Source organism: Myxocyprinus asiaticus, chromosome 31 (genome assembly GCF_019703515.2).
Source record: "Myxocyprinus asiaticus isolate MX2 ecotype Aquarium Trade chromosome 31, UBuf_Myxa_2, whole genome shotgun sequence".
In the NCBI taxonomy this organism is placed as follows: Eukaryota; Metazoa; Chordata; class Actinopteri; order Cypriniformes; family Catostomidae; genus Myxocyprinus; species Myxocyprinus asiaticus.
Window position 1 is genome coordinate 33,508,109 of NC_059374.1, and position 21,401 is coordinate 33,529,509.

General features: G+C 40.8%; 1 protein-coding gene across 3 annotated transcripts in view; it reads left to right on the forward strand.

Annotated features, from left to right (window-relative positions):
- The window catches only part of LOC127422038 (serine/threonine-protein kinase DCLK1-like), a 63,778-nt gene that overhangs the window by 36,248 nt on the left and 6,129 nt on the right, over positions 1-21,401 (forward strand). For 2 of the 3 annotated variants that reach the window (XM_051665368.1, XM_051665369.1), the window contains exons 6-15: positions 9,359-9,453; positions 10,921-11,008; positions 11,314-11,483; positions 13,336-13,455; positions 13,908-14,054; positions 15,711-15,844; positions 20,265-20,342; positions 20,679-20,775; positions 20,873-20,953; positions 21,133-21,246. In XM_051665368.1, coding sequence (XP_051521328.1) covers positions 9,359-9,453; positions 10,921-11,008; positions 11,314-11,483; positions 13,336-13,455; positions 13,908-14,054; positions 15,711-15,844; positions 20,265-20,342; positions 20,679-20,775; positions 20,873-20,953; positions 21,133-21,246 — 1,124 coding nt within the window. Of the gene's footprint in view, positions 1-8,098; positions 8,219-9,358; positions 9,454-10,920; positions 11,009-11,313; positions 11,484-13,335; positions 13,456-13,907; positions 14,055-15,710; positions 15,845-20,264; positions 20,343-20,678; positions 20,776-20,872; positions 20,954-21,132; positions 21,247-21,401 lie in introns of those variants that run through there. The other variant, XM_051665370.1, reaches the window with a different exon arrangement.

Below are 21,401 nucleotides of genomic sequence, written 5' to 3' on the forward strand. Positions count from 1 at the left end.
GTCTCACGTGTTACGCATGCAATGTTAGGACATTTTAAACATGTTCCCAGGCACCCTTTTTTTAATGCTCTGTTTACTAATTTGTCCTCAGATGCATAGTTTCTGTTTAAATATTGTCTTGTCAAGCTTGATTGCTTGTATCTATTCCTAACCTAACAAAGAAGTGCCCGGAAACTTGTCCTGAACATCTATTTTATCTAGGCTCCATTATATCTATATTTAATCCCTAGAAATGGATCATGAATCATCACTTCCTAATGTTGATGTTCCTGGCAAACACCAGGCATTTATTCAGCCAGGCTTCCATCTCTTATGAAGCTGTATAGGGACATGTCGAAAACAACAACAAAAACAAATAAATTATTGTGCTTCATTTTGAACATGCTCTTCAAATTTTGTTTTCAGGCCAGGAGCTTCCATTCGGCTCAAAATGACAGCATCCACAGAACCGGTGCGCTGTTTGTGCCATTTTGTAGTGAGCTGGTACTGAGTATACAACCTCATTCTCTGAAATGGTCAACACTGTGCATGGAAATTATGAGGGTGACCATCAAATGGATGATTGGGCAAATTGTTTTTGAGGGATATTGCTTATGTAGTTTTGGGAGAACAGATATTTGGCTACCAGAGAGAGGTAGAGCGATATAGAAAGTGGTACCTAATACAAAGCTTCCACTTTGTGGCTGAAAGTCTCACAGGACAAAGATCTGCCATGCAGTCTGGAACAGACAGAATTGTTTATATCGATCTGAAATAGGTACTGCTGAATTGTCTAAGGTGTAATGAAAAATCTTTGTTTAACAATTAAAGCTTCATAAGCAGTGTTTAGTGGTATTTTATGACATGTATGTTGTATTTTGAGGTTTTTTCAATTTTACAAAAACTAAAAAGCAGACAGCTTTGGCATATTAATTAGGAAATGCTTTGCTTAGTTATAAGAGGTTAGTTGTTGTTTTTTGCAGTGTTTAACAGTTGTTGTGTTTTTTGTTTTGTTTTTTAATAAAAGAGTGAACATAAAAATAGCGTAAACAAAGTGAATTAAATATGATATATTGTTACTCAAATTACTGCACTGTGGCTCCCACATTGAAAATATTAGTGGGAGGAATTTCAATGTAAGCTGATTATTCCACTTGTCCATGATGAATCCAAGGTCAGCCAAACATCCTGCATAATGTATGGCAATGAAATATGCAATTCTTTTTATATATTTGTGCAGACAATAGCAGTTGAGGAGCTCAATCATCAACTTCTATTAGTTATTACATACCTTCTATTTTAAACTTACAAGCTATATATTATTAATCAATTTAATGTTGCTTGGAATGCAATTTAAGACTTTGTACCTTCTTTTTAAACAAACTTGTACATTTAAGTCCTAAATCTTTTTTATCTCCTTAACTGTGTATTTAACAACAAGAACATTGGAAGCAATACATTGGGTGATCTGTTGAGACCTCATTCAAGATCTGTGCCTTTTAGTATTAGTTTAGATCAAGCACACTTTCAAAATTAGTTTAACACCCGAAATCAAATCAAAATCAAATCACTTTTATCAAATCACTTTTATTGTCACACAGCCATATACACAAGTGCAATGGTGTGTGAAATTCTTGGGTGCAGTTACGATCAACATAGCAGTCGTGACAGTGATGAGACATATACCAATTTACAATAACATCAAATTAACACAACACAGTTTAAAATCTAATATACATATAATTACACACAACACAATATACAAATAATAACATACACTGTACAGTATACAATACACACAATATAGATACACATTATTCAGTAAAAAAAAGTATATATAGTATATATAGAATGTACAGTAGGTTGTATTGTACTGTATTGACATTCAGGCTGTCGGTTGATAGTAAGTTGTTAAGAGAGAATATAATATAATAATATTATAATTTATGGCAGTCCGGTGTGAGATATAAGAGTAAGAGTAATAAAGTGCAGTGCTGATGTATTTTGATCGTGGGAGATCAAGAGTTCAAAAGTCTGATTGCTTGGGGGAAGAAGCCATCATGGAGTTGGCTGGTGCGGGTCCTGACACTGCACTACTGCCTGCCTGACGGTAGCAGTGAGAACAGCCCATGGCTCGGGTGGCTGGAGTCTCTGATGATCCTCCGAGCTTTTTTCACACACTGCCTGGTATATATATCCTGGAGGGAGGGAAGCTCACCTCCGATGATGTGTCTGGCAGTTCGCACCACCCTTTGCAGTGCTTTGCGGTTGTAGGCTGTGCTATTGCCGTACCAGGCGGAGATGCAGCCAGTCAGGATGCTCTCTACAGTGCAGGTGTAGAACCGTGTGAGGATGTGGCGGTTCATTCCAAACTTCCTCAGCCGTCTCAGGAAGAAGAGGCACTGATAAGCCTTCTTCACAACGACTTTAGTGTGGATGGACCATGTGAGTTCCTCAGTGATTTGGACACCCAGGAACTTGAAGCTGCTGACTCTCTCCACTGCTGCTCCATTGATGGTGATGGGACTGTGTTCTCTGTCTTTTCTTCTGAAGTCCACCACAAGCTCCTTTATCTTACTGACGTTGAGGGAGAGGTTGTGCTCCTGACACCAGTGTGTCAGAGTGTGCACCTCCTCTCTATAGGCTGTTTCATCATTGTCAGTGATCAGACCTACCACCGTCGTGTCATCAGCAAACTTAATGATGGCATTGGAGCTATGTGTTGCCACACAGTCATGTGTGTACAAGGAATACAAGAGTGGGCTGAGAACACAGCCCTATGGGGCTACAGTGTTGAGGGTCAGTGATGAGGAGATGTTGCTGCCTATTCTAACCACCTGGCATCTGCTTGACAGGAAGTCCAGGTTCCAGCTGCACAGCGAGCTGTTTAAGCCCAGAGCCCAGAGTTTCTCATCTAGCTTGGAGGGCACTATGGTGTTGAATGCTGAGCTGTAGTCTACAAACAACATTCTCACATAAGTGTTCTTTTTTTCCAGGTGGGAGAGAGCAGTGTGTATTGTAGATGCAATGGCATCATCAGTGGAGCGGTTGTTGCGGTAAGCAAACTGCAATGGGTCTAGAGGGAGAGGCAGCACAGAGCAGATGTAATCTCTGATTAGTCTCTCAAAGCATTTGCTGATGATGGGGGTCAGAGCAACAGGACGCCAGTCATTTAAGCAAGTGATTTTTGATTGCTTTGGAACAGGCACAATGGTGGATGTTTTAAAGCATGTGGGGACTACAGACAAAGAGAGGGAAAGGTTGAAAATGTCCGTAAAAACACCAGCCAGCTGGTTCGTGCACGCTCTGATGACGTGGCCCGGAATGCCGTCTGGGCCCGCGGCTTTGCGGATATTCACCCGCCGGAAGGATCGGGTTACATCCGCTACAGAGACGGAGAGTGAACTAACCTCTATAGCTTCGGTCACGAGAGCTCTCTCCACGAGGGCAGTGTTATTTCCCTCAAAACGAGCATAAAAAGAATTTAGCTCATCCGGGAGAGAGGCAGCGGTGTTCACGGCAGAGTTTTTATTCCCTTTAAAGTCTGTGATGATGTTAATTACCTGCCACATGCTTCTAGAGTTGGTGGTGTTAAACTGTCCTTCAATCTTTTTCCTGTACTGGCGTTTTGCTGTTCTGATAGTTTTCGGAGGGCATAACTGGCTTGTTTATGCTCTTCCGCGTTCCTGGAATTAAAAGCGGAGGTCCGCACATTAAGTGCCGCGTGAACATCGCTATTTATCCATGGCTTCTGGTTCGGATAGATCCGTGTTGTTCTGGTCGGAACAATGTCCTCTACGCACTTTCTGATGAAACACATTACACTATCAGCGTAAAGCTCGATGTCGTCATCAGAGGCGGACCGGAACATCTCCCAGTCCGTGTAATCAAAACAGTCCTGTAGCGTAGAGTCTGACTGGTTCGACCAGCACTGGATCGTTCTGAGGGTGGGTGCTTCCTGTTTCAGTTTCTGCCTGTAAGCGGGCAGAAGCAGAATGGAAGAGTGGTCCGATTTGCCAAATGGTGGGCGGGGGAGGGATTTGTAGCCATCCCGGAAGGGAGAGTAGCAATGGTCCAAAACCCGGTCCCCTCGTGTGTTGAAACTAATGTGCTGGTGGTATTTTGGTGCGACTGATTTGAAACTGGCTTTGTTAAAGTCCCCAGTCACGATGAATGCGGCCTCAGGGTTTCCTGCTTGCTTATAATCCCATACAGTTCCTTGAGTGCCCGGTCTGTGTCAGCTTGTGGGGGGATGGACACAGCAGTGATAATGACCACTGTGAATTCCCTCGGTAGCCAGAATGGTCGACACAGAAGCATGAGAAATTCCAGATCAGGAGAGCAGAAAGACTTGATAGAATGTACATTCCTCTGATCACACCAGGATTTGTTAATCATAAAACATACACCACCACCTCTGCTTTTACCTGAGAGTTCTTTCGCTCTGTCCACTCGGTGCACGGAGAACCCCGCGGGTTCAATGGCTGAGTCTGGAATCTCCGCAGACATCCAAGTTTCCGTAAGGCAGATAACGCAGCAGTCCCTCGTCTCTCGTTGGAAAGAGATCCGCGCTTTCAGCTCACAGAGCTTGTTATCCAGAGACTAAACATTTACCAGTAGAATACTGGGTAGCGGGGGTCGATTTGCGCGGAGTCTTACTCTGATGAGAACGCCGGCTCTGTTTCCCCTTTTCCTCCTGCGTTTCCGCGGCCATGCAGCACAGACAAAGAGCTCCGCTTGCGTGTTTGTAAACAGCGGGTCGGCATTGAGGAATTTGAAGTCCGGTTTACAGTGTGTAATTGCTGAACCAATGTCCAAAAGTGTTTGTCTGTCATAGACAATAAGGCAGACAACATCCAAGACAAAAAACATAAGAATTGTAAACAAAACAAACAAAATACTACCATGTTGTGTCGGAGCTCGCAATGCAGCAGCCATACTCGGCGCCATCTTGAGTCCAATATTCGGCGCCATCTTGAAATCCAAGCTATCGCTCATTTAAGTTTAGTAGTTTAGTCAAGTCAAGTAACTTTTATTTGTATAGAGCTTTTCACAACACACATCATTTCAAAGCACCTTTACAGAAAATTATGCTTTAACAGAAAAAGCTGTAATATAGTAATGTCTTCAAGTCATAATAGTGCAGTTTAATAAAAAACATGCTTGTAAATTGTGCCTTAAAATAAATAATAAAAAATAAGTAAATTATATTTATATTTAGACACCCAGTGAGCAAGCTTAAAGTGACTGTGACAAGAAACACAAAACTCCATAAGATGTTGGTTAATGGAGAAAAATAACCTTGGGGGAAATCAAGCTCACTGTGGGGGGCAGTTCCCCTCTGGCTAAACAGCATGAATATAATGCCAATATTAGTTATTTATGTGTAGTACAAGACAAGATTTAAAATTAGTAAACTAATTACATGTTAGGTGCCAATGTTTAAACAAAAAGATTTTGTATTATCTGTAAGATTAATGACTAAAGTCTTCGAATTTGCATCCTGAATAACTGCAGAAGTGCAAACAGATGCATTGCCCTTTGTTATTTGGCTGATGAAGGCTGCAATTAATTTATTATCTATGTATTCCATTTTAAGAGCGTAGTCCATCCATTGACCAAGGTGATGCAGACAGAGGTCAGTAAGGTGCACTGCAGTTCGACTGTAATGTGGTGTCCATCTGGAGTCCAAGTTTCAGGCAGAGTCCAGTGAAGTGTCCCATGTCTGATGGTTGGTGCTGGCATCAGTTCATCCTCTGTCAAGTCCATCGAAGTAGACTGAAGTGATATCTGGCTGGCTCAGGCTGCAGTTAGTCATCATCACTCAGCATCGGACATCCGGCAGGACCAAAGCTGGATCTGGCAGGCTCTGGTAACCTCAGGATATGTATCCCGAGGTTAAGACAGGGAAACAAATAGAATAATATTAGTGTAGATGCATGTATGTGAACAGACTGGATAACAAATGTCATTGGATGGCACCCAACAACAAGTCGACACAGCGGAAATAATTTAACATTTCTGGGAGTACTGTGGGGAAAGCAAATACACTACAAACTATACCCATTTTTACACACCAATGTAAAATATTGACTGTCCCTCACGTCTGCCTATATTCGCTCGTACATTGGGAGAATCCCAGAGTTTTATGTAAGAAGAAAACCCCACCATTGCATCACAATTCCACTGCAAGTCGTGATGGACAACTCTGGAATATCTGGGAATAAAGCGAAGCAATGGAGAATAAAATAGTGAAGTCTACCTAGTATGCCATGTTTGTTATTTACACAAGCATCGCAGGGAAATTACAGTACGTCGCTGTGGAGAAAGCTGCTTACTGACCGAGTCGCATGTATACGGGAGTAAAGAGTGTACCGCTTATACAGTGCATGTAAAGGGGAATGCCACTTTCTCGCAATAAGCCTCTTTCTCACAATAAGCCACTTTCTGGTGTCCATGTAAACATAGACATTATATGATACAATTAAATCTTAAACCTATGGAACATGGTTAGAAGTCTGTAGAGGTTTGTAGTTTGTGTCATCATCAATAAAACAATGTTCACAACCAGTTTTACTTCCGCAATATGATGCATTTCTGAGTAAAACAGGTTTTAAAAATGAAAAAATGTAGGTCAAGACTTATATATAGGAATAATATACACAGATAAAAGTGTATTAAGAAAGTATGTTGGGTTAATTTTTAATTCAAGTTGATTTTAAAGCTAGGATGTCAAGGTATCGTATATTTCACTCACCACAGACATCCTGAGAACCATCTGAAATGCAGTCAACAATTCTGTAAATAATGAACATTTTGTGATTATTTACTCACCCTGACAGTATGTCACTCTGTCCTTCAAATGCCATGTTGTCAAACCTGTATACCTGCTACTTGGAATATAGTGCACATTTTTGCTTAACAAAATTATGTGCTTCATTACTCGTTTAGCTGCAGTTTCCTAGTTAAATGTCCAGCGGGGGGTGCCAAAAGCAAGTGAAATTATGTTGTAATCAGGTGAGGTTTGTAAGGTGACTTTTATATTAATGTTTTAATGAATAAAACATACCTCCCTAACCTAAAACTTTAACCTGAACCTAAAAAAAGTGTCCTAAAAGATAAATGTGAGGTGAACAAAACAATACATACTTACCCTAAACCAGTGCCTAAACCTAACTGATAGTGTTTTAAAAGAAATTTCAACACGAAAAGCACGCTTACTGAAGCAACCATGTCATTTTGTGTCACTTCTATGGCACTTTCGCTTCACTTTCACTCTCTTTTAGAGCATCCTTGGACTTTTTTCCTTTTGTGTTCCATGAAAGAGTGAAAGTCATACAGGTTTAGAACTACATTAGGGTTAGTAAGTAATGACAGCAGTTTAATTTTTGGGCAAACTATTCTTCTAATATGAAGACTAAGCCAGTTTGCATGTGAAGTCCTCAGTGTTGTTCCATGTCACTATCATCCTCTCACTGAGATGAAATGACTAATGTGTTTTCCCCACGCTGGCTGCATTAACTCATTTACCCAAGTTTGTCGTTCAGCACATACAAAATTGACAGCTGATCTGAGAGTCCTTCAAATCTGTTTTCCATCCCAAAAATAACACGATGATGCATTCTCACTCTCTCCACATGCCGAATTATGCCAGGCTATGATAATGTACCACAGATGGTGAGAAAGCATACAGTGACACACAAACAGAACACAGAATGACATACTGTAGGTATCTTAGCCTGAAATGGATTTATTTGTTCCCATCCCTGTCATGTTCTAGCTTGAACGAACCAAAAGAATCTTTGGAAGAAATCTTATTAGTCGTGAAGCCTCTGAATCATAGCATAATTAGGGTTTCAAACAGCTTTATTTGTATTCAGAAAGTGCTTGAAATACTTTAGAAATCAATTTCAAAAATCCTGTCATCAGCTCGGCTAAGAGACATCTCCACTCTTTTTTGCCATGAGATCATTTTGGAGATCTTTTATGAAGTCACCCACACAAACAGAGCTGCAACTACGATATGGCATGTTTATGAGATAAACTCCTCCCTCTGTGTCTGTTTTTGATGTAATGTTTGCGCAGAAAGCTTATTTTGCCTATGAGCAGCCAGCAGACACACACTACATACATCTTCTTCTCCTCTCCCACATTCATTCATGCTCTAGCTGTCTGACAGTCACTATGAGCGCAGGAGGAATTGCAGTTTGCTCTGGCAACCTGCTGCACACTATAGAAGGTAGGGCAAGATTGGGCTAAACATTCATAAAGATGATTTGATTGTCTTAAATGTGAGGCGATAAATTATTTTTCGTATTTTATTTCTCATTGATATTTCTAATTGCTCAAGGTGGTGTAGAGTAAGTTAATGTGTTTTTGTTGTTGTTGTTGTTTTTGTTTTTTTTACATTGTATCTGAATATATTTTGAAGCTTTGAACATTTTTTATTGCTGTAGTACTTGATACCTAATGCCAATTTTCATCACATTTCTAAACATCATGTGTATGCTTGTAATATTAAGGAATCTGTTTGTAGTGAAGTATGTGTGTGGGTCAAATTTTGCCTACATTGCGGGGTCCAAATGTCCTAACAATGATAGGAAAACCTTAATTTACCTTAATTATGGGAACTATAAGAGCTATTGGTCCCTATGAGGTAACCGGCTCAATTCAAAACAATACTTCAGTCTATTTTTAATATTTACGCATTTTAAATGTATCACCACTTTCCATTAAAATGAACTGAGTATTATTGAATAATTGCACATATTATGAATTAAGCATACTATAAAGTATTTAATAAAACTTAGATACTTCACATTAATGCTTTATTTATTATAATGTATTTACTAATGATTGCTTAATTCGTTTTGATGAATTTTTAAACTATTAAAATGTGTAAATCTTAAAAATAGACTGAAATATTTAGAAACCTTATTGCATTTTTAGATTTAATTATGAGACAACTGAAAATCTAAAAAAAATGCAAATAAGATTCTGTGAGTGTTAGGGTTAGGGGAAGGTTTGGGGGATAGAAAATATCATAAGTTCATTATAAAACAATAGAAGTCAATGGAAAGTGCTGGCTATGATAGAAAAACAAACATGCTTATTCCTTTGTGCTTTTGCTTCTTATTACACAGAAAATGCTCTGACTGCTTATTTTTCATAATAATTTTGAGAAGCCTAGAATGACATATTTTAGCAATTCTTCAAATATCTCCTGAAGTAGATATAGCTACAGCTCTTCTCCTGTATATATAATGATTTTCATAACAGTCACATCATCACTGAAACATTCATTCAGTTTAAAGGATCATTAGAGGAGAGCCATCTAATACAACCTTGTCTGAGAATCAAATTATGTTCTTCATTTCAGCTAACGGAACAGCAGGCAGTCAGCTGTCTACTCCACGATCAGGCAAATCTCCCAGTCCATCTCCCACCAGTCCAGCCAGTTTGAGGAGACGAAGGGTAAGACCTTTTTATCCAAAGACCTTTCACATTATTTAATTTGCTCTATTGACCTTGATCTCTTAAATGGCTTAAATATATTTATATTGTGTAAGTCTAAGTGGAACATGCTTTCTTTTTAGTTGTTGTATTTTTTACTATGTTGCAACCATCAAGCATTTTCAGATCTTTTTGATTAACCCTAATTTTATTGCAGCTGCTTCACAAATTTCGATTGGTAAATACAGTGCTGAATCAATCTGAATTAACGTTGCACACATCCATGCTGAATAATTCCATGTTCACCCAAAATGTTTCCTAGCAACAGCAGATGAGCCTCTTGACCTGGCTGTATGCCTGCTCTAGTTCTAGCTCAAGATTGTCTCTGATGATGATAGACCTAAATCATACGGTTTAGCAACACTACCCTGTGTTTGTCCAAATACTGCTCATTGGGTACTAATTGATGGGATTAAATTAGATTCTTTTTTCTTGTGTTCTATACCTTAGAATAGTTGTATTGCAAAATATCAAGAGATTAATGTCAATATTAAAATGCTGTCAGCACTGAACTGAGCTGCATATACTCAAATGCTGTTCATGTTCTGTATATGACAATGGCTAGTTCATACTAGATCACTTACTGCTCAGTCTGTTTATACGACAATTTTAAGCATATTTCCCAATACCATAAACTTATTTATTTTTTTATTTCCTGCTATTGAACAATGTATATTTTTTTTATTCTACACATATGCCAAAAGATTGTTTGTAGTAGCTTAATTAACTGTAGAAAATGAAAATAATTGTTGTTCTCTGGAATGCAAATGCATTGCCTGAAGACAAACAGGCAGCATTTATTTTATTATTTGTGTTTTGCTTCAATGAACAGCATTTGGCAATTTTTAAATTAAAATGTCAGTGATTTGATGAAATGAAAATCGATATTTCCCTTCCCTTTTTCACAGCATTAATTATTCTTTACAAATGATGTGTTTAACACAAACAAAAACACTTCTTTGAGTTGTATAACAGCAGGCAGGATATATGTCATGGTGCAGGAAACATCAATGAATTTCACCTCACATGCTTTGCTAGTACTGATGTATTCTTAGCACACCTAAGCTGTTTCCATAGAAACTTACTTTGTTCTTCTTTTCTGTAATAATTCTGGTCTTCGGTTTAGTATGCATTTACAACAGTAAAAAGTATAGTGTTTTTATTAAGTGATAATTATGACTCACTAAAAAACTTTACTTAACCTTGGTCAGTTTTATTTAACATTTCTAAACATGGAAGGTAGTGGTCCACAAGAATCGAAATACATTTATAATATTTATGAAGTCATGTCAAAGAAAAGCATATACTGGAAATATCTAAGATAAGTTAAAGTTTGTGAATAAGAATTTTGGTTCTTAACATGTAACTGAATGTAAAGGTAAAAAAGTGTATTTTAACTGGCCTTTACTCACCTTGACTCTTTGACAGAGCTCCCAGCACAGTGGATCCTCTCTTTCTCTGGCCTCCACCAAGGTGTGCAGCTCCATGGACGAAGGTGATGGGCTGGGCAGTGAAGGTGAGGAACCTTGAGAACATCTACAACAGCATCACACATCACTAAAAAGTGTTTGATGAAGTTGGATACCTCAAAACCAGTTGTAACTTTGTTGGGATTTGCTGCAATTGTGATCGATTGGACCATCAAATGTAATCGATTGGACCATTTGAGACATATTAAAAACTAAGGCCATACATTAATCTACAGTCATCAACAGACCTTAGTCAACTGACTGCTCAAAGGCCTAACTAGTCTACCTATGGTCTACAGTTATTGTTATCATCATCATAATGTTACATCTTATGTGATCTCTGTTCTTCTAGCTGAGTTGATGGAGGATTTTCCTCAGGTTCCTGCCTCCATTGCAGAGAGGTACAAGGTGGGGAGGATGATTGGGGACGGGAACTTTGCGGTGGTCCGAGAGTGTGTGGAGAGATCCACAGGCCGAGAATATGCTCTGAAGATCATCAACAAGAGCAAATGCAGGGGGAAGGTGAGATTATATTAACCATGCCAGGTGGATTATGATTCTCTGAAGAATCCTTTTCAATGAACAAATTGCATACAGCAGGGTACGTACAAGGTGCTTTGGCTTTTTCAAATTTAAGTCCTGGAAAACCCTTGAAAATAGCCAATTTTACCAAGAGGTGCTTAAAAAGTTCTTGAATTATAAAAAAATCTTAAAATACGTTGCTTAAATCATTTAATAAATTAAACGTATTTATTTATTTTCGGAAAAACATGGCGACAGACCACAAGACCACTGCTGAAGCGCATAGACGGCTGTCACGTGGCACCTGTTACTTTTGGCAGCGCTGTTCAGAATGGGCCAATCACAATCAATTGTTACTGGAGGATTTAAAAAAATATATTTTATAGATACTGCTGTGGTGGATTTAATAAGTATGAATTCTTGCAACTATCAGTTTTAATTACAAATTACTCTCCAGAGTGAAAAAAGTATGAGATGTAAAACGTTTTGAATGATTTGAATGCAGATCAATGGAGGATTCAGTTTTGTGAGCCGTCTAGCACCCCGTTGTGTAAAGAAAGCTTTGTGTCTCACAAAATAGGTTATTTCTGACAACATTTGCGTCAATATCAAAATATGTTGACAAAGTCATGTCCCTTGACTTTTTTAGTCATGAAAAAGCTTTCAAATAGCGAAAAAAAAAGAAATAGGTTTTTTATAATTTTATAACCTAACCTTTAATGATATGAAATGGCTTGACTCTGTTTTGCACATTTTTTAGAAAATATATTTGAAATTGTTAATGGCCTGAAAAAAATCCTTGTCACCATCATCTGGTACACCACTTCTGTGACATGTAAATTTGTTTGTGTATTTATTTTGTACTTATTTTTAATAAAAGCATTAGTGCAAGGCCGAACAAGTGTGCAAAAAAGCATAACAAAATTATTGTTAATGATTTAAATAATTTTAAAAAAAGTGTTTGTCTCTTGATTTCATGGCATTGGTGTTTCTTTTCTACAAAAAGTTGTGGAAAATAATTTTTAAGGTTTAAGTGCATATAGTGATTTTTCTCAGTATGTTAAAAAGTTATTAATTCACATTTTAACTAATATTTCCACTCAAAAAGTTTTGGTTGAACATTTTAACCCTCAAAGTGTGGTATTGTAACCCATTTAACCCTCATTAGTGTTAACTTGCTTCGTTCGTGAAACAATATTAAATAATAAAAGAAAGAACAACAGCCAGGTTGTCCTTTATGAATAAAAATTAATGTCAACACGTTACAAAATATTTACCCTCAGCGTTTATTGGCAAAAACTGAACTAAATGGAAAATTTAAATATTTTGTAAGTTGGAAATGTTTTTGAGAATGGCCCATTTGCAATTTCGGTCAGTTCCTCACATAAATCTGTTGTGTGACTTTAGAAAACATGAAACACAGCACATGAGTCATATGGACTACTGTTTAAGGACCCAGTTATTCACTTTTGTTGGAAAGTGAAGTGCGTTTTAAGGGAGTACACTACAATAGCACATCAATGTCATCATGAATGAACCAAGAATTGTTACTGTGAGAATATGTAGTTAAAGATGCTCATTGTTGTACTTGTAATAAGTGGTGTTTTATAAAAATAAAAAATAATCTCGAGCATAGTCCTTGAAAACAAATTAAAATGTGCTTGAAAAGTCCTTGAATGTCCTTGAATTTAACTTTGAAACATCTGTACGAACCCTGATACAGGTAACATTTTTCTCTTGAAACTAATTATTCTTTACTTGATGCCACTACTTATAATGTTTTCTGACATGACCTGTAAAAATAATTCAGCAACATCTGTATCACATTGTATGGCTTGTCAATGGTTCATAGGAACACATGATCCAGAATGAGGTATCCATTCTTCGGAAAGTGAAGCATCCAAACATTGTTCTACTGATTGAGGAAATGGACACTTATAACGAGCTCTACCTGGTCATGGAGCTGGTCAAGGTGAAACATCTCATGTCTTTTCACAAACTTTAATTTAACTTAGATATTTCCAGTATATGCTTTTCTTTGACATGACTTCTTAAATATTATAAATATATTTAGACTCTTGTGGACCACTACTTCCATGTTTAGAAATGTTAAATAAAATTGACCAAGGTTAAGTAAAGTTTTTTAGTGAGTCATAAATTTTGAATTGAGTCGTGGTGCTCATGCAGGTGACTTTTAGGTTCGAGTTTGGCCTGCAGTGTGTGCCAAGACCATTTCCAGAATAATCGTATGTCTTTCTCTACTGTATCTGTCTAATAAATAGTATAAAGCCATATATTCATAGTATTTTAACCTTTAACCTAGCACATTGGCTCACTGAGAGAGATTCTCTTAATGACAGCACAGAGAATGTCCCTAAATAATTAATGAACTTGTATGTACTCTATTCTTGTTTGTGTGAACAGGGCGGTGACCTCTTTGATGCTATCACTTCCTCCAACAAGTACACAGAGCGGGACGCCAGCGGAATGCTGTATAATCTGGCCAGCGCTATCAAATATCTGCACAGCCTTAACATTGTTCACCGTGACATCAAACCTGAAAATCTCCTGGTGAGTATAAATGGTGTGACAGAGAGAATCTTGTCACTATAAATGCGAAACTGATGTATCAAAGTTTCACAAACACAGCCTATATTGACAAATGCAATATGCTTTTCCCTGGATCCAACAGCACAAACCTTAAAAACCTTCTTGAGTAAAGAAAGCTCCACTTACAGTAATACTGGATCCAGTCCAATTGGACCCATCTAATAAGTTACTGTCTAATAACACTGTGTTAATAGTGGTGTGATTTCTGCAGCATTTGAGCCTTGCACTTGCACACATATTAATATCCCGTGAGACGTGCAAAGTTGTGGCAGATAATATTAATTCATGCTGTAAAGATTTCTGTGATGCACTAGGCATATTCTGCAGAGATTGTGCATCTTTTTCCCCTCCAGTTTTCCGGTCATAATTAGATAAATCTGGAAAACAGACATACCTTGTCTAGAATCCCATGAGCCCCTTTGATCTTCCCCTGTGGCACCTGCTTGTCAGACTAAACACAAAAGCATACAACTAAAATATTTACTACTTTTGTTATTAAACAAGTGAATAAGTCTGAATAGCAGGTCATAGTACTTTGACAATTCTTTTGATGTTTTAAGGCTGAAACATACTGTATGCAAGTATGTGAACACTGATGCAAGCAACTGTCCACCGCATTGCAAATGCACAAATCTGAACATGCTTAATATGCATAGTGCATTTTTGCGTTACCATGGCGGGAACAAACCTCAGTTCTCAAGGGGGTGATAGAGTTACATTCAATTGTCTATGCCATTAAACTGGATGTGTTATAATTCAGGTAAGTTGCTATGAATATACACTACCGGTCAAAAGTTTTGAAACACTTACTCATTCTTTATTATAATTTTTTTTTCCACATTTAGAATAATAGTAAAGTCATCAAAACTATGGAATAACATAAATGGAACTATGGGAATTATGTTGTGACTAAACAAAATCCAAAATAAATCAAAACTGTTATATTTTAGCATCTTCAAAGTAGTCACCCTTTGCCTAGAATTTGCAGACATGTACTCTTGACATTTTCTCAACCAAATTCTTGAGGTATCACCCTGGGATGCTTTTTAAACAGTATTGAAGGAGTTCCCATCTATGTTGGGCACTTATTGGCTGCTTTTCTTTATTGTTTGGTCCAAGTCATCAATTTCAAAAACGTTTTTTTAATTTTGTTTATTAAATGTTAGTTTTATAATGAAATAATGGTGGCACAATTATATTTTTGTCTACAAAACTAATTAAAAACATTTAAGCATATGCCTTCAGATCAAAATATTTTTAAGATCATGAGAAACATTTCAGTCAAGTGTTTCAAATCTTTTGACCGGTAGTGTATTGGCTTTAACTTACTTGCTCAGCAATATTCTCTTTAAACTGTTGCTCCACCATAACAGTAGTTGAGTTGAAAAAGAAAACTCAGCAGACAGTTCACATTAATCTCCCTATAGCGCCCCTTGTGGCAGCATTGAGAATGCAATGCTTAATTGCGTTGTCTTATGAATTGTGGTCTGCCACATTTCAGAATGCAACAACGCATGAAATCAAGCTTGCGTTGCAAAATGCGTCTGTGTTCACTTGCGTAGAGTACATTTCGGCCCTTATGTTGGTGTGTTTACGTTTTTTATGTATGTGTTTTAGGTTTATGAGCACCAGGATGGAAGCAAGTCTCTGAAGCTAGGGGACTTTGGCTTGGCAACATTTGCAGATGGACTGCTCTACACTATATGTGGCACCCCAACGTATGTAGCTCCAGAGATCATCGCAGAGACGGGGTGAGTCATATATTCATGAGCAAAGGAATACATTATTTAAGTATGGTCTCATTCACAGAGCAGGAAGACCAATCGCCAGTTGCAACAAACATCTACATTAAGAAATATCTTTCTAAAAATACCCCTATAAATATGACTTTTTTTTTAACTTAAAGGAATATTCCGGGTTCAATACAAGTTAAGCTCAATCGACAGCATTTGTGGCATAATATTGATTACCACAAAATTTATTTTGACTTGCCCTTCCTTTTCTATAAAAAAAGCAAAAACATCTTGGTTACTGTTGTAACCTCCATTCCCTGATGGAGGGAACGAGACATTGTGTCGATGTAGTGACACTAGGGGTCGCCCTTGGGAGCCCCAAACACCTCTGATATTTGAGCCCTGGCCTGAGTGATAGTGTCTACCACTGCCGGTGGTAGTCCACTTAGGTCTTCCGCGTCCCGTCCAGGGGCTTTCCATGGAGATTCCAGAGGTCTGGGCGTGGGTGCCAAATGGCCCCATCCCTGAGAAAGGAGGTCCTTCCTCAAAGGAACATGCCAGAGAGGGGCTGTTGCGAGGAGCATGAGCTCCAAGAACCAAGTCTGAGTGGGCCAGTATGTGCCACCAACAAGACACGTTCTTTGTCCTCCCTGACCTTGCACAAAGTCTGTGCAAGCAGGCTCACTGGGGGAAACGCATATTTGCGCAGGCCCCAGGGCCAGCTGTGTGCCAGCGCATCTGTGCCGAGGGGGGGCCTCGGTCAGAGAGTACCAGAGCGGGCAGTGGGAGGAATCCCGGGAAGCAAACAGGTCTACCTGTGCTTCGCCAAATCACCTGTGCTTCGCCAAATCAACTCCAAATCAGCTGAACCACCTGGGGGTGGAGTCTCCACTCTCCCCTGAGCGTCACTTGCCATGACAGCGCGTCCGCTGCGTGGTTGAGATCGCCCGGGTTGTGAGTGATCCACAATGACTTCAGTCGCTGCTGACTCCAAAGGAGGAGACTGTGGATGAGTTGCGACATGTGACATGAGCGTAAACTGCCGAGGATGCCATATGCCCCAGGAGCCTCTGAAATTGCTTCAGTGGGACCGCTGTTCTTCTCCTGAATGACTTCAGGCAGTTCAGCACCGACTGGGTGCGCTCATTCGTGAGGCGCGCTATCATAGCGACCGAGTCCAACTCCATGCCGAGAAAAGAGATGCTCTGCAACAGAGAGAGCTCTTTTCCCAGTTGACCTGAAGCCCTAGTTGACTGAGGTGTCTGAGTACCAGGTCCCTGTGTGCACACAATAGATCTCGAGAGTGAGCTAAAATCAGCCAGTCGTCTAGATAGTTGAGGATGCAGATGCCCACTTCCCTTAGTGGGGCAAGGGCTGCCTCTGCGACTTTCGTAAAGACACGAGGCGACAGGGACAGACCGACGGGGAGGACCTTGTACTGATATTCCCGGCCCTCGAAAACGAACCGAAGAAATGGTCTGTGTCAAGGCAAAATTGAGACATGGATGTACGTGTCCTTCAGATCTACCGCCGAACCAATCTTGCGCTTCTGCGTCAGCATCCTGAATGGGAGTTTGTGCAGGGCCCGAGTCAGCGCTCGCAGGTCCAAGATTGGCCACAACCCACTGCCTTTCTTTGGTATGATGAAGTAGGGGCTGTAGAATCCCTTCTTCATCTCGGCTGGAGGGACAGGCTCTATCGCGTCCTTCTGCAGAAGGACTGCGATTTCCGCATGCAGGACAGCGGCGTCCTCGCCTCCTCCTGCTGAAAGAACCAATAAAGCACTTACCTTGCTCCGCGTGCCCACCATAGGACTGGTCAGTGACGGGGGAGGAGGCTGCGTGTCCTCGTGGCTCGTCACAACCGACTGAGCGTGGGTGTGGGTGTGCCGCAGCTGGGTGCATGAAGGTGGGGAACCCGCATTCGTAGCGCCCCGGCCGCGAATGTTCGATGTACAGCAGTCGTGACAATGTACAGGAGTGTGTGACCCAGAGAGTGAGGAAACCACTCTTTTTTTTTAAAGTGTGGGTACCGCAGCCCCTCGGGCATGCGGCGAAATGAACACAAAAGGAAACAAAAGATTCCCCTCCCGGCCTTCCACCAGGTGATGGAGTGGTCTGTGCACCACCTCCAAACTTACAGCGGGTCTCCTCGCCCCTGGGTCGCCCATCTCAGGGGCAATTCGAAGCCTTCCTGGGGTTCTTGGCACCGGATCGTGGGACGGAGGCCGTCAACTTCCTGCGGGGGGCTCTATGCCGGGGCCGAGCGGTTGGCTCAAGCTGCGGCGGAGCCGGTGTTGGTGCTGCAGGAGGATACCCTCAGTGACGAGCAGACGGGGTGTGGGACCTTGAACCATGCCGGGGCAGAATATGCTGGATAGCCTCCGTCTGCTTCTTGACCGTCGAGAACTGCTGAGCGAAGTCCTCAACGGTGTGCCAAACAGGCCAGCCTGGGAGATGGGGGTGTCAAGGAAGCGAACCTTGTTGGCATCCTTCATCTCAACTAGGTTAAGCCACAGGTGGCGCTCCTGGACCACCATGGTGGACATCGCCTGCCCGAGAGCCCGCGTTGTGACCTTCGTTGCCGAGGTCAGTTGCCGAGCGGAGCTCCTGCATCACTCTCGGGTCAGGACTACCCTCGTGTATCTCTCTCAACGCCTTGGCCTGGTGGACTTGCAGGAGGACCATGGCATGCAGGGCGGAGGCGGCCTGTCCAGTGGCACTGTAAGCCTTGGCCGTCAGAGACGATGTAGACTTACAGGGCTTGGATGGGAGTCTCAGGCGATTCTGCCAGGTGGCGGCGTTTTGCAGGCACAAGTGCACTGCAACTACCTTATCCACCTGAGGAACCTCCGTGTACCCACTGGCCGTCCCACAGTCGAGGGTAGTGAGAGCGAAGGAGCTCTGAAGCCGGGTCCGGGCAGTGAAAGGTGCCTGCCACGACTTTGTGAGCTCCTCATGCACTTCCAGGAAGAATGGGGGCGGGGCACGGCTGTGAGTGTCGCTCTGAGCCCAGGAACCATTCATCAAGCCGCGAGGGCTCAGGGCAGGGTGGACGGTTCCACTTGAGCCTGACACTCGCGGTGGCCCAGGAAAGCATGGCGGTCAGCTCCGCATTGGCCTCAGACTGGGCGACCACACCCGAAGGTGGGAACCCAGCCGAGTCCTCCACGTCCGACCGTGCCAGCCCGCTCTGTGATGCTGCAATCGAGAGCTCATCCTGCAGAATGAGCGGGGCGGGGAGCGGCTGGGGTGGCTTTCCCTCTGAAGAAGGAAAGCCGTGACCGCAACGTTGCCATGGTCTTGCTCTCGTAATGAGAGCATGAACCATCCATGAACACTGTCTCCGCATGGCTACGGCCCATACACGTGAGGCAGCGATCGTGGCCGTCAGAGGCGGAGAGATATCGACCGCATCCAGGAACTACACACAGACGGAAAGGCATCTTTAGAAAGACGCTTTCCATCAGTGCTCACTCTTTTAGAGGAATACTCTTTTAGATATACTCTCTTAGTGTAGCTGTCGAAGCACCTGAGGCGTTCTCTGCACTTATCCATGCGAGAGAGGGAGAACCCGCTGCAATGCGCCATATATCCAACAGTTTTTTATGCTTCAAGGTGAATGGAAACGCAGTGGAGTACATAGATACCGGTCGGCTCCGAAGAAAAGATCTGAATGAGTAGTTGCAAGCCGGCTCCTTTTATACCAGTATGTCCGGGGCAGTGGCATGCAAATTCCACTTGCCAATTTTCATTGGCCTTTTCTCAAATATCAGAGGTGTTTGGGGCTCCCAAGGATGACCCCTAGTGTCACTACATCGACACAACGTCGAGTGAGTGACAGATAGGGAATCTGGGTTACAGTGGGGCAAAATCTGGGGCCAATCCGTAAACGTTAAAATACACACTGTTTCCAAAGTATAGACACAAGACATAAACAATATGTGTATTAACATGATTTTAGTGTGATAAAATCGCTTACTAACATTTTCTGTGTAAAGTAATAGCCAATTTTACAACTTTGTTGCCATGACAATGTAATGTCAACAAACCCTAAAACGACTGTAAAAATTATGATTTAAACAACTTTACAGCTCAAATATATATATGCTCAAAAATAATTTGTTCTTTTATAAAATTATAAGCTTCACATTTCTGCCTTTTAAACCCTCCAAAAATTGACCCCATTCACTTCTATTATAAGAGCCTCACTATAACCTCGGTTTTAGATTTTTTTTAAAGAAAAGGAGCAATGAGTTGAAATAAAGTTTTGTGGTAATCAATAATATGCCACAAATGCTGTCGACTGACAGCATGAACTTTTATATTCCTTTAAGGGGTTTGTTTTAACTGGGCCCAAGGCCTTTTAAAGATCATTTTGGTTTGGACTATAGAACTGACCGAGTGTTGTCATGTTGTGTTTCCTCTCTCTGTGACAGGTATGGGTTGAAGGTTGATGTCTGGGCCGCTGGGGTCATAACATACATACTCCTTTGTGGGTTCCCTCCATTCTGTGGGTATGTAGAATGCTGTTTTAAGCTTGATGATTTGAAATGAGTCAGGCAAAAAAACTATATCACAGCTTGCATGTTGTTTTCTGGAATATTTTCAAGATACTGCTCTTCAGAATTGCAAAGGTGAGACACTGACAGGTTTTTGGAGAAATTAATTATGTAAATCTCACCAGTTGCTTTATAATACTGTGCCAGCTTGAGGCACTCACACAATTAGATTGTGATATCTTATGCCCTCTAGTGGACAGGTTCTGTAATGTTGTTTCAGTGCAAGCTATACCATTAGTTCTTTCTGCAATTTCACAATAATTAATCATTAGTCTCTTTATGTATTTGCAGAAGCACAGATGATCAGGAAGCTCTTTTTGATCAGATTCTGATGGGACAGCTGTATTACCCTTCTCCATATTGGGACAATGTTTCAGACTCTGCAAAGGTCAGTTTACCAGACCAGAGTTTGAAAGTGTGTATGTACAGTATATATGTAAGAGTATTGGAGAAAGAATAAATCTGATATTATTCTCTCTCTACAGGGGCTTATTACCTGCATGCTACAGGTGGAGGTCCACCAGAGGTACACAGCTGTACAGGTTCTAGATCATCCCTGGGTCAATGTAAGACTTCATCTGTACATTTTTCATGAAACAAAGAGAAAATTCCAGTGTTGCTGAAGTTTAAATAGTACATTATAAATCATACTATAAATTGCACTGATATGTTAGAGCTCCGATTATTACCAGGAAACTGATGCTGGTAGACTAGAAAGTTGAACAGTGTTTATATCCTTTCTCAGGATGACAGAATGTTGGAGAATGAGCACCAGTTGTCTGTGGCTGGAAAGATTAAAAAACATTTCAACACAGGTCCCAAACCCAACAGCAGCACAGCAGGAGTCTCTGTCATAGCAGTAAGAATATTTTCCTCTAATTAATGTCTTTCTTTGTCAATGAGTATGTTTACATGGGCAGTTATAATTTAGCTGCTGCAGGTTTTTGCACAGTCGAGCTACAGTCTCTCCAAGTATACATGACACCATGCCTAATCTAATAGCTGAAGGAAGGG